General features: G+C 36.5%; 1 protein-coding gene across 1 annotated transcript; it reads right to left on the bottom strand.

The window, feature by feature from the left end:
• Window positions 1-249: 249 nt before the first annotated feature.
• LOC104218967 (protein AIR1-like) lies at window positions 250-5109 on the bottom strand. The gene is made up of 8 exons (XM_009769593.2): window positions 4707-5109; window positions 4555-4608; window positions 4305-4418; window positions 4044-4202; window positions 1514-1672; window positions 1308-1424; window positions 1083-1190; window positions 250-919 (listed from the first exon to the last, which is right to left on the bottom strand). The coding sequence occupies exons 1-8, from the start codon at window positions 5022-5024 to the stop codon at window positions 491-493; spliced, it is 1458 nt and encodes a 485-aa protein (XP_009767895.1). The 5' UTR covers window positions 5025-5109; the 3' UTR covers window positions 250-490.
• Between the last annotated feature and the right edge of the window lie 8822 nt (window positions 5110-13931).

The raw sequence follows: 13931 nt of genomic DNA, 5'->3' as shown, positions 1-13931 counted from the left end.
CAAATATATATATACAACAACAACAACAACGACTCAGTAAAATCCCACAAGTGGGGTCTGGGGAGGGTAATATGTACGCAGACCTTACCTCTACCCCGAAGGGTAGAGAAGCTGTTTCCAGGAGACCCTCCCCAGACCCTCCCCGAAGGGTAATATATATATATATATATGACATGAAGCCACCGTCAAAAACAAATTTAGACAAGAGTACATTTGTTATTACGATTTCAACTATAAATGGCTAATTAATTAAATAAGAAAATGTATAGCATTAGACATAAAATTACCATGCTGTTGAGGAACACAATGGCAGAATCTATGAGCAGTCATCTCACAATCTTTTGAAGAGAGGTAAAGACATCTAGATAGTTAAACAATTGACAAAACTTAATTTTACATGCCACTTAGGCAGGAGAACAACAAATGGAATAAATGAGAACCAAATTTTAAAATATAAGAATAATAATTAAAAGGAGATAAAGGGTTTTCGCTACCAATTATAATTTCTCCTCCCATCATGACTGCTGTTGCCAAATCGAGAAGCCGAAAACCTATGGTGATGATAATTGCCTGACCCATAAAAAGTTGAATTATCAAAATCACGCCTGTTGGACTTTCTAGATGAATAAGAAACAGAAGCATGACCACCAGCCCCAAAGTTGGATATCCTGGCTCTCTTATTTGTAGGAGTTGAAGGAGATCTCCAACCATTGGATCGAGGGAAGTCTTCCGTATCATCAGTGATCCAACCAGCCCTTTGTTTTGTATTGTAACCTGATGCATATCCTCCTCCATATTCTGCTTTCTTTTTTCTTGCCTTACCAAAATCATGTGGAACAGACCTAAACTCATGATGTTCCTTTCTTTCCTTAGACACTTTCATCTTGGGGGTCGATAACTCCCGATTCCACTTGTTGACCTTTAGACATACAACAGAAACACAGTAAGGTAACATTGCAATGAGGAGATTTAGTGTAGGAAGTAAGAAATGATCTATAAAGGGAGAGAAAAGTTGAGATAAATGGGAAAGAAGTGATGGAAGGATGCAAATGAGCAGTTGTCAATTAGATATGGTAACTTACGATATTGGAATTAGTGCATTCTCGTGCAAAATGTCCTTCTTCACCACACCAATAACAAGAACTAAGCTGCCATGTACCACTAGTCTCCCCACGAGATCCTGTGCATGCCTGCATTGGAAATGTGTAAGTTGAAAATGACAGCATCCCAAAAAGATTCCAAAATATGGACAAGGGGAACACACAAACAAAGCGAGGAGTCATGTCATTTCATGGCCATTTACTTACCAAACCGGTATGGCCTAGTAGACCACATCTGTAACAGGATATTTCCCTCGGACCACCATCAGGGTAGCTTGCACAGCAAAGATGACCAAATCTCTTACAAATGTAACATTGTATTTCCTGTCAAGGTTAAGAGGAAAATGGGAAAATAGATAAGTTAAGCACAAAAACAAACAAAACTCAAGTTATCAAAGCTTCTTCAGCAATACCTTCAGATCATCAGCAGAATAGTCGTTCCTGCATGAGAACATATCGTGGCCAGAATCTCCACATTTTAAACAGCGTCTTGAACTTTCAAATATTCGGTTTTTTTCAGGGCAATCCCTAGCACGATGACCGCCCTTCTTACAGATGAAACAATCTTTGCCCTGCCCAAAATCAGCAAACTGAGATATATACTCCTAAGACCACAAATTGAAATAACATAGGAATTTTAAGATCCACGTAGTATATCGATCTTTATATTCAGGATAAACCTAATTTCTTTTAGGCTCTCTTACAGGATATTCAAAATGCTAACGAGAAAAATAACCTGATCAGCAGGGAACCTACAGATGAGGTCTGAAATCCTCTACCAGAGAGGTTAAACAACAAACAAAAAGACGCAACAGCTGCACCTCCATGACTCTACAACTTAGAATACCATCAAAGTAGAAAATCATCACATGCTTCCCTTGTTCTAGTGAAGAAGCTTAATCTGCTAAGCAGACAGGAGGACTAGGCAAGTTGATATAAATAACGTGTGAGAGAAGGTAGAGGCATTGGTGAACTACAAAAACAAAGTTACTTTGAGAGTGACTACGGGAAAAAAACTTTTTATAACGATTAAAAAACTTGTGATGAGCGATGATTGGGAAGAAGTGGCTGTTTAGCGGTTAGCATTCTGGTTCAGCGTAGTTTTTCTTTTCCGATAGTTTTCTGGTTCAGCATAGTAGGCCTTACCACTTTTTGTGAACCTCAATTGTCAAAGAGTACACAGTTAGTTGAATCGCTTTGTCGACGTTCATCCACATCACCCACTGTTTTAGTTGGAAGTATAACTAATTCTAAGCAGGGATTTTGAAGTCGAGAAGAATATACAGACCCTCTATCATCAAAAACTTGGACAAAAGACTATCATAGGCAGTGCTACACAACACAATCACATTACTAAATTCGAGTTGATTTCTATAGATAAGATCTTCCATTTTAAGCTTAAGATTTGCTAGGTTGTTGAGACAATTCATAGGGTTCTCTCATTTAGTTTGATATATTTTTCAGAAGAGGGAAAACTATTACTAATGAAACATGCTATAAACATCATTTTTTGAATTTAAATTAATTTATTAGGAGTTAGGGCCTGACAGTTGGCATAATTAGACCCTCTCAAAGACTAGTTTCCAACATATCAACGGCAGGTAATTTGAACTCTCCTACAGAAAGAAACGAAGAAAAATACTAAAGGCGCACAACCTGGTGAAGACCAGCGCCATGGTGCCAGACTTTTAGAGCTGTGTCACCAGCAACATAAATGGACATGAGGCAGTTATTCAGCACTGTAACAGTGGTCAGATGACCTAACCCTTTTTAGCAGTCTATAAATACAAAAGACATGAGTTCTTTTTTTTTTCTTTTATAAGCTTTCTCCTAATGGATATTATCTAATCTTGATCTTAATGCCTCTAGTCGTATCCATCTGTTAGATTAAGGATCATTATCCATCAGTCACATTAATTGGATAATCCGAAGGAACTTGAAAAAAAAATGGATTTAGTCCTAAGTGAGTATTGGTTTGATTTGTGTATAAGTTAGACATATGGTTGCAAATCACATGTCTCCATATTAGCATTGAATCTAGTATCTTCTTAAGCTCACATGTAGGCTATGATTAAAGGGATAGGTTCATATGACATAGATATATGCTTGTAAAGAATTGAGAAGTCTAGGACAACTCATGTCATTAAGATAAGTCAAGAAAGTAGAAGAGACTCAATGAAACATCTAGTGAATTTAGATTGCCAGAATTTGTTGATAGTATTCCAATCAAAGATTTAATTTGGAATAGTTTATCTACAAATGTTATACACCCATAATTCATGTCATTCAAATAAAATTAGAGTGAACACAAAATCATAAATTTTCAGAAATGTGAATTGTTGGAAATAAAACTCCAATGAGATGATAACCATTCTGCATAAATAGCATACTGCTGTGTTTTTCAAAATTTGGAACAGCTGTCTATTACTCCCTCCGGTCCACAATGAATGACCAATTTGCTTTTTGCACACCCATTAAGGAAATATTAAATTCTAGACAAAAATAGGTAGTGTAACTAAACTACCTTTAATTAAATGTTGCAACATAATTTAATGTGAGGAGTACATAATTTTATGGATATGTACATAAGGGTAATTTTGGAAAAACAAATTGAATATTTTCTTGATTATATAAATGGACACTTATTTATTTTGGACCAAAATAAAAAAGTAAATTGGTCACTTATTGTGCACCAGTAACATATCTAGCAAAAGTCAATGTGTAATATTAATTAGAAGCTAATGAGAAAAACAGAGAGTGGTTCCGTGATATGTGCAAAATACACTTCAGGATGTTTGGCTTTTTTTCCAAAGTCCTACAGCTGCATGCCAGCGCCTAGGATTAGACGATATTCAGATTGGATATACAAATGCAAGATCCATGTGTATGCCTAATACTATTGACCTGCCGGTGATGTCTTTATATAAATGCAAGACCACTAACCTTTGTACACTGTTTTGAATTATGGTCAAAACTCCCACAAACAAAACATGGTTTTTTGCGTTTCGCTGAAGTACAGTTGACTGCAGCATGACCTTCTTCACCGCAATTATAGCAGGTCCCCCAACTGCTGTCTGGAGGGTCAAAGTACCTCGGACCCCGCTGAAATCATACAAATGAATAATAAAGATATAAACCATACAAAGCCATTTAATAGTGTTTGGATTTGTGAAAAACACTGCAAATCATATTACTTCAACTCACAAGAAGCCTTCGTAGGACAACATTATTAGGCATCTCAGCAGGATTCTTTTCAGCTGCAGCATCAACGACGTTCATAGCATTAATATCCATGCTTTCTTCTTTCACTCCATCCGCCTAACACAGTCATGAAGATAAAGCACATATAAGCGATCAAGCTCAAAGCAAATACAGCTTTAACCTTGCAACTCAGTGAATACAAACTATGCAAAAAAAACAGGCAACAAAACTTGCAAAAACAAATTCAAATTACCGGAGACATCTCATTACAGAAAGTTTCAAAACCCTTATCTATTCCACTTGACACCTGAAATAACAAAATTAAACAGAAAATCATATTAATCACTCACAAATTTTTTCTCTTAAAATAAATCACAAATTTTCAAACAAAATTGAACTACTTACGGGGTCATCTTGGGACTCAATGCTTTTTTCCTTCTTCTTCTTTTTCTCTTTTTTGCTCTTTCTACTTTCACCCTTCAAATCTGTAACAATTACAGCTTCGCCATTTTTAACTGAGCACCCACGAAGCAAAGCTTTCTCAATGATTTTCAAGCTCAGGTCTTCATTAGCTTCAGCATCATCATCATCATCATCATAGTCTTGTTTTATTTCCTTAATTCGCACTCTTTTAGATTTCTTAATTTTTACCTCTGCTGATTTTTCTAACTCTATAGCTTCTGATTTTGCTGATTTCTTTTCCTTCTTTTCCCGCTTACCCATTTTACAGTGAAAATCCAATCGATTTGAATAGGGTTTTAGGCGGAGGAGTGAGGAGGGATAAACCCTAATTTGGAATCCAAATTCTTAGGAGTTCGAATATAGGAGAAAGCTAATGAAAGAGACAACTGTTTGGGCTTCAAATTTTTGAGTGGGCTAGGTTGCTATTGGAGTTGGACTTCAGTTGTGTTTCGTAAAAGCGTAGAACTGACACCACGTAGCTATTCTAAAGGGCAGCTATTTAAGAATTAGCCAGTATATTCTTTATTTCAGTTTTTTAGTTTATTTTTCCTTTATTTCATTTTTTTTCAGTTTATTTTTCAGGACAAAAATATCTGAATTGTCTTGAAGTTAAGATTTTTAATTTAAAATTTTAAGACAGAAAATATTGACTAATCCCTAAATAGCATCCTTGAAAATGACTATTTGTGCACTTGCCCATTCGTAAGGGGCAAGTGTACAGATAGATTATTAAGGGTGAAGTTCACGTATGACCTCGAAAGGAGCTGGTCTTGAACTTTTAACCTTTTAGGTGAGTCACTGTGGAAATAATACTAGATATCTACTTTTAAGCATGTTGTTTAAAATATATTCACAGCTTACGATATATTCAAAGAATAGCCAATTCTCTCAAACTTCAGGAATCGTGTCCTAAAATTCAAAAACTGCGTCCAAAAATTCGAATCTTATGTCCTAAAATTTAAATTAGCAGTTCAGAAAATTCAGGACACTTAGTCCTCAGTTTCAAATTAGCAGCTCAAAAATTTAGGACACTAAGTCTTGAACTCCAAATTAGCTCAAAAATTTAGGACACAAAAAATTAGGATACTTAGTCCTGAAAGTTTGGACAAATTATTTAGTCTTTAAATACATTGTAAATTGTGGATAAATTCTAAATAGCATGCTTAAAAATGGCTACTGGTGCATTTCTCCCAAGGTCACTTGATCAATGGGCAAAAATTTTAATATATAATCGAAGTTCATAGTTTTTGTAAGTTTATTCAAGTCATATCAACTTCAAACGTGTGCGACTAAAGATTGAAATTGTAAAAATTCTCGTCTTAAGTTATAAATTTTAATTGAAGTTTGACATATTGCTTGTGCAGACAAACTTCAGATATATCTGTCTAAACTTTAGTCATAATAAAATTTCAAATATTTTATCAAATAATAACTATATAAGGAAAGCCAATATAGCAATTCGCCAATATATATCAACCAACAAAATAATGTTTCATTTCTATCTTTTCTTCATTTTCCTTTTATATTTGTTATTGGGAATAATTATGGGGTAAGCTCAAGATTTTTTAGAATGATTTCAACGCAAAGTTTTTCAATCAATTATGATTAGCATCAAAGATCCACCCGTGTACTCCTATCCTCTATACGCATTAATTTCTCGAAGATCTTTTTTAAAAACACCTATAACAAAGAGAGTCACGATACCGTATATTGTAATTCACGATATAATTAATTACGAAGAAAGCTATATAATGCAATTGGCAAGAGAAACATCGTTAGAAGCAAAAAGGGCCATATAAGTTTGGAGGAATTAGAGAGGGAATGGGAGTGGTGAAAGAAGAAGAAGATCTTCTTTTAAGAATCGTTCTAACTTCTATATATTCAATGAGTCATTTTTTGAGTCTTCTTTGAGTTGTAAAGTTTAGATAGGGGTGTACAAAAGAAACCAAAAAATTGCACCAAACCGATAATTCGAGTCAAATCGAGGAAAAAAACACACGATTATGGTTTGGTTTGATTTGATTTGATATTAGGAAAAAAAATCCGATCATAATTGGTTTGGTTTGGTTTTAACTAAAAAAAGCCAAATTAAAACCAAACCAACCCGACATTACATGTATACAAGTTTTAAAATATTTTATACATAAAAATAATTATTGTAATGTAATTTATAAATATTTTTTAACATTTTTCATAGTTCTCTCTTTTAATGTATTATTTCAAGCTTTGATTTAGAACTTTTGAATGGTCAAATATGTTTTATAGCCCATAAAAATTAGTGACTCAAATAAATTCCAAAGCAAAATCAAATCAATAAATATATTAACAAAAAAAATTCAATTCAATACTAGGAATGACAATAGTATTGGATATTTATTTTCTTAGTTTTTCATTACTTTAGATAGTGAAAATACATAACTTACTTTTAATATTATTTAGTCATGTATTTAATACTTAGTACTTATTAGTTGTACTTATTTTAACATGATTTAGTACTTTTAGATTATATTTATTTTTATTATAGCATATTAATTAACAATATTTATTTTATGCGATTTATTGACTATTTTAGTATAATCATGACTCATCTCACATTATTTTATATTATTTTATTGGTTAACATCTTATATAGTTTTATCCTATTAGGACCTAAGAAATATTAGAGCACAAATTATAAATTTTATGCTATTAAGATCTTGTCGAAAAAAAACCGAAAAAATCGAGAAAATCGAAAAATCCGAGAAAACTCGAGATTGAAAACCCCGACTTTTATTGGTTTGGTTTGGTTTATAGATTTAAAAATCCGAGACAATTGGTTTGGTTTGGTAATTGAAAAACCCGAACCAACCTGGTCCATGTACACCCCTAAGTTTAGATATTAGATGACCACTATGTTGATAATATTTTAGGTACTGCCAGTATTTGAGGGTTTTACATAAATACGAATATGTCGTTTTTATTGATATTATCCAGCAGAATGCGGGTGATAGAGATACTTGAGTTTGGTTTGTCCGGAGGGCTTACCTCTTATTTTATCCTTAGTTAATTTAATGTTGTTGGGCTAAAACGGACCAAAACTATTCTTAACATGGTGTGATATTGTCCGCTTTGGAACCCGCACGGTTTTCTCAAAAGGCCTCACACCACTAAAATATCTCTACACCTTATATGTAGGCTCCCAATCTTTTCAGCTACCAATGTGAGACTTTGTTCCCACATCCAACAATCTCCCCCTCGAACAAAGTTCCACGTGACTCACCCACAATTCATGAGTCTCCCCCTCGACTAAGTTCCATGTGACTCATTATCACGATCCAGGGGTTAATTTCCGAGATTCATTGTTTGTCACCCATATTATTTGAGCATTATGGCAACGGAAGCTCGCAACTAGCTTATTCTTATGTGCACACCGCCTTGCACATCACTCTACCATCTCCATGTGTAATGATCCGACCGGTTGTTTTATGAATTTCTGCCCTGTTTCCTCCATTTTTCCTTCTTTATGTCTTGTTCAGCTATATTATGTAGTATCGGGTTGGTTAGTTGGGGTTCAGAGTGGTTTTGGAGAGATATGAGATACTTAGTCTCTTTTGAGTAAGCTTAAATTGGAAAAGTCAACCGGAGGTTGACTTATGTGAAAAAGGTCTCGGATGTGAATTCCGATGGTTCGGATAGCTTCGTTAGGTGATTTGGGACTTAGGAGCGTGATCGAAATGTATTTTGGAGGTCCATGGAAGATTTAGGCTTGAATTGGCAAAATTGGAAATTTGGTATTTTCCAGTCGGTAGTGAAAATTCGATATCGGGGTCAGAATGGAATTTCAGAAATTGAAATATGTCCATTGTATCATTTGTGACGTGTGTGCAAAATTTCAGGTCATTCGGATGAGGTTTGATAGGTTTTTGCATCATTTGCGAAATTTGAAAGTTTGGAAATCCTTAGGCTTGAATCCGATGGTGATTTGATGTTTTGATGTTGTTTTAGTTCCGAAGGTTGGAACAAGTTTGAATGATATTATGGGATGTGTTGGCATATTTGGTTGAGGTCCCGAGGGCCTCGGGTAAGTTTCGAGTGGTTAATGGATCATTTTGGACTTTGGAAAGATAGCAGATTTTCTGGTATTTTTGTTGCAGAGATTTGTTCTTCACGTTCGCGAGAGGGCTCTCGCATTCGCGAAGGGATGTTGAGTGAGGCAGGTGAGTTGCTCTTCGCGTTCGCGATATTGGTCCTGCATTCGCGAAGGTTGAGGCAGAGTGTGCATCGCGAACGTGTGGCAGAGCTCGCGTTCGCATAGAAGGGTGAAACAGGCTTGGGCATCAGGACCTAAGGCATCGCGTTCGCGGCCAGAAGAACGCTTTCGCATAGGCCAAGCTAGGCAAGGCTCGCGTTTGCAAGGTGGAGTTCACGTTCGTGAAAGAGGAAAAGATTGAGCAGTATTTTTGTGCTTCGCGAACGCGAGGCTTTGACCACGTTCGCAAAGAAGGGAGCACTTGGGCAGAGAGTATAAATAGAGGCCTTCGCGATTTTCAGCTCTTTTCTCACCATTTTTGAACGGCTTTGAAGCTTTTTGAGAGGATTTGAAGAGGGATTCAAGGGGTAACGCTTGGAGGTAAGATTTGTGAACTTAATACTCGATTCTATAGTGATTTCTAACTGATTAGACATGAAATTAGTGAAATTTAAGGGTTAAAAATTGGGGAATTAGGGCTTGGAATTGGAGAGTTTAAATTGGGGATTTGAGGGGCCATTTGAGGTTCGATTTTGTATGTTCTTGGTATGTATGGACTCATGGGAGGATGAGGATTCTTGTGATGTGATTTTTATCGAATTTCGAGACGTGGGCCCGGGGGTCGGGTTTGACCAATTTCGGGATTTTTGAGTTAATTTAATAATTTTCATATGGGTTTCATTCCTTTAGCGTATATTGATGGTTATATACTGATTTTGGTTAGATTCGGGGCATTTGGAGGCCGAATCAAGAGGCAAGGGCGTCGCGGGCTAGAGTTTGGTTTGATTTGAGGTAAGTAACGCTTCCAAACTTAGTTTTGAGGGTTCAAAACCCCGAACTATGTATTTTATGATTACTATTGAGGTGACGCAAATACCAAGTGATGGGCGTGTGGGCGTGCACCGTGAGAATTGCGGCCTGAATCATTCCATGGCACCCCTTAGTAACTCTTTCTTGTTGATATTCACATTTCTATCATGTGATTAAGTAAATGTGCTATGAAGACATGCTAGATATCATGTTAGGGCTTCATGTCGATACTATTGAGACCCGAGTGGTCGTTTCTTGCTGTCATCTCATTACATTCACTGATATTCTATACTTAGTCTTGCTCATGCATATCATATCATGTCTCAGTCTTAGTTATAATTATTTGGCACATCATATCTTTGTTTCGGGCTAGTTTCATGACATTGTGAGCCCGTGAGTGTGAGACTGGAGAGTGATGACTGAGTGAGGCCGAGAGCCTGATTGTGAGTGACAATTGTGGGATCGGGCTGCACACCGCAGTGGTTAGATTGATGATTATGATAGCGCTTGGACTGTAGGAGCCCCTCCGGAGTCTGTAACACACCCCAGTGAGCGCAGTTGATGATATTGAGGGATGGATCTTCCCTGGACATGGATCTTGTCTGAAGTATTCATACTTGGAGATGGATCTTCTCCATAGGGCTGGAATGGCCTTCCTCGGTACTAGATGACGCGGTCAGTGATATATATATATATATATATATATATATATATATATATTTCCGGGATGAATCTTCCCTGGGCTGGATGGCCATATACAGTACCGAGTGGTTGAGCACTTGTGAGTGGAGGTACACGAAACATTGATCATGCTATCTGTGCATTGGTACATGGAGATTTCCTGAGCTTTATACTCCGTACTGTTTAGATTGTATTTATTTACTGTTGAGTTTTTACTTGAACTGCAAGCATGTCTACTTTTCTGTACAGTTTAATGGTATTACCTGTTGAGGTTTAGTTCGTCACTACCTGTCAATCCATAGTTTGGACTTGTTACTTACTGAGTTGGTGTACTCACGTTATCCCATGCACCTTGTGTGCAGATCCAGGTATCTTGGGTCATGGTAGCGGTTGCTGATCATTTCAGTTGTGGACTTTCCTTGGAGATAGCGAGGTAGCTGCCTGACGATCGCAGTCCCGCCTTCTCCTTCCTTATCTTCCTCTTAATGTATTTGTTGGCTATTCTCAGACTATGTTAGTCTTGTTTATTTCGAACAATTGTAGTATTTTGCTCATGACTTAGTGACACCCGAGGTCGGGCTTATATTTTTAGCTTTGTTTGACTTTTACCTTAAATTTTTTATCGGATTTCAGTTGGAAACATGGTTTAACTTAAGTTTTAAATGAAATATGGATTATTTGAAAACCAGTTGGCTGGCCTAGTTTCATGATAGGCGCCATCACGACCGGTCGGTTTTTAGGTCGTGAAACCATACTCGTCCCGCCGAACCTAGGCTCTGATATCAGTTATTGCGGAAGATTGTGGGATAACTAGCATACAATCACACACAAAGCAAATAGAGAAGAAAAATTAACACATGGATTTAACGAGGTTCGGCTAAGCCTAATCCTGGGGCAGAAGTAGAGAGAGTTTTTCACTATGAATAAGAAAAAAACATAATATAATCTATAGAATCCCCAACTACAATCCCTATATATAGATATCAAATAGTGCCAAACCTATAAGAGAAAGGTTTCCCAATTTGACAAGGACAATAGATTTTCCTTTCCCAAATCTATTAGAACAATGAGTTTTCCTAAACCTATAGGGATTATTGGTTTCCTAAAAATACAAGGGAATAATTTAAGCCACAAAATAACAAATCTTCCCCTTGGCTTGAATTCTCTTTATCAACAGGAACAACATCTTTTTACCTTGCCCTTAGCCCTTGCAAGGGCTCTACCCATTTCCGCACATATCAATCAAGTCTAGGCAACGCCTAAACTTATTAAGAGACTCAATATCTTTAGCCATAACACTAATCCGTCGATTTAGTTCTGTACTCGCAATAGCTTCTAGATAGCTATAACACTCAAACTCATCAGTCTCTGCAATTGCCAAAGCAAATCTCACAGGACTCGTATATCCAAGAAGATTCCCATCAACTACGTTTGCCAATCTTTGCGGTCGGTTGATCACTCTCTTCTCTCTGCCTGTTGCATTGTTATATGGTTGTTGTTGTGCAGGTGCATCAAAAATATCATCTTGATCAATATTGTGTACCTCATCCACTTTCTCTACTTTAGAACTACTGGGCTGAGCTAGTGGAGATTCAATTTCTATCTCTATACGGTAACTAACACCACGATCTGTTTTTGCTATTTCCTTCTCCCTCTAACTATTCAAAGAGGCAGATTCATTAAACGTCACATTCCTACTGATAATTAGCCCTGGAGTCTTTTGATCTCTGCACCACAACCTATAACCTTTCACTCCAGTTGTATACCCTAGAAATATGCACTTCTTTGCCCTTTGATCAAGTTTTCCATCCCTCACATGAGCATAAGCAGGACAACCAAACATCCTTAAATTTGAATAATCAACAGGCGAACCGGGCCATACCTCAAAAGGGGTTTTGAACTCAATAGCTATGGAAGGAAATTTATTGACCAAATAACAAGCTGTATTGATTGCTTCAGCCCAAAAATCCTTGCTAACACATGAGTGTGAAAGCATGCTTCATGACCTATCACAAAGCGTTCTGTTCATACGTTCTGCAATACCATTTTGTTGTGGTGTTCTAACACAAGTGTGGTGTCTCACTATGCCCTCTTTGCTACATAAATTATTGAACTCAAAATTGCAAAATTTCAACCCACTGTTAGTTCAAAGACGCATAACTTTTCTTTCCGTATGCCTCTCAACCTTTGTATTCCATTTAACAAATATCGGAAATGCCCATTCTTTTGTTTTCAGAAAATACACTGACACCATCCGAATTATCTACTTTCTGCTTTCCTCTTTTCTCTTTCAGCTCAGGACAATCTCTCTTGTAATGACCTTGCTCCCTGCACTCATAACAGTTCTGCTTCCTTGCTCTAGACTTCGTTTTGGCGGTTGACCTTTTCCTGTTAAAGTTCTTTTATTGTGTTCTTCCTCTACTCACAAGATCCTCGCCCTCAGTTCTATTGTTTGGAAAGCTCTTTTTTCAACTCTTTAGATTTTAGTGCATTACTAACATCTTTTAATGAAATATTGTCTTTCTCATATAGCAGTGTATCATAAGACAGTGGTAAAGAACATAACACAATCAAGGGCCTGATCCTCACTTTCAATTTTGATATCCACATTCTTCAGGTCCATTATAATTGAATTAAACTCATCAAGGTGAGCTATAACAGGTGTACCTTCGTTCATACGAGATTGTATAACCTCTTTTTCAGGTAGAGGCGATTTGTCAGCGATTTCTTAGAATATAGATCCTCCAGCTTCTTCCATGCCATTGCTGCAGAAGCTTCTTCAGCAATTTTCCAAAGAACGCTATCTGTAACGCTCATGAAGATCGCACTCAAAGCCCTCTCCTTCAGGTCTGCCTTCTATATATTTTGCATCTCTTCAGGAAAATCCTCATCAATTGCCTTTCATAAACCTTGTAACACCAGGGATGATTTAATCCTAATCTTCCATAGGCTGAAACTAAAAACCCCATCAAATTTCTCTACTTCATACTTTGTTGAAGATGATGAAGACATCTTAACTCTAGATTATATGTAGAAATCTGAACCTTGCTCTAATACAAGTTGTTGGGCTAAAACGGTCCAAAGATATTCTTAACATGGTGTGATATTGTCCGTTTTGGACCAAGCCCGCACGATTTTCCTAAAAGGTCTCACACCATTAATATATATTTACACTTATATGTAGGCTCCCAATCTTTTCAGCTACTAATGTGAGACTTTGTTTGAACACCAAATAATATCATTTCAATGTCATATTCATCTCACACAATCATAGCGACAAGAATAAGAACAAGTTAAATTTTAACTATTTTTTTTTGGTTCTCCAATTGTATTTACATATTTTCCTTTTCTCTCGAGTCACAAAATCCTGCTCCAATAAACACAAAAATGATATAAGAAACTAGGAAAAGGGAAGGTATAAAATTATCTAAGCATAACATATAAAAAGA

This window comes from Nicotiana sylvestris, chromosome 11 (assembly GCF_000393655.2).
Source record: "Nicotiana sylvestris chromosome 11, ASM39365v2, whole genome shotgun sequence".
In the NCBI taxonomy this organism is placed as follows: Eukaryota; Viridiplantae; Streptophyta; class Magnoliopsida; order Solanales; family Solanaceae; genus Nicotiana; species Nicotiana sylvestris.
Note: the sequence above shows the minus strand (reverse complement) of the source record. Positions and strands in the feature narration are given on the sequence as shown.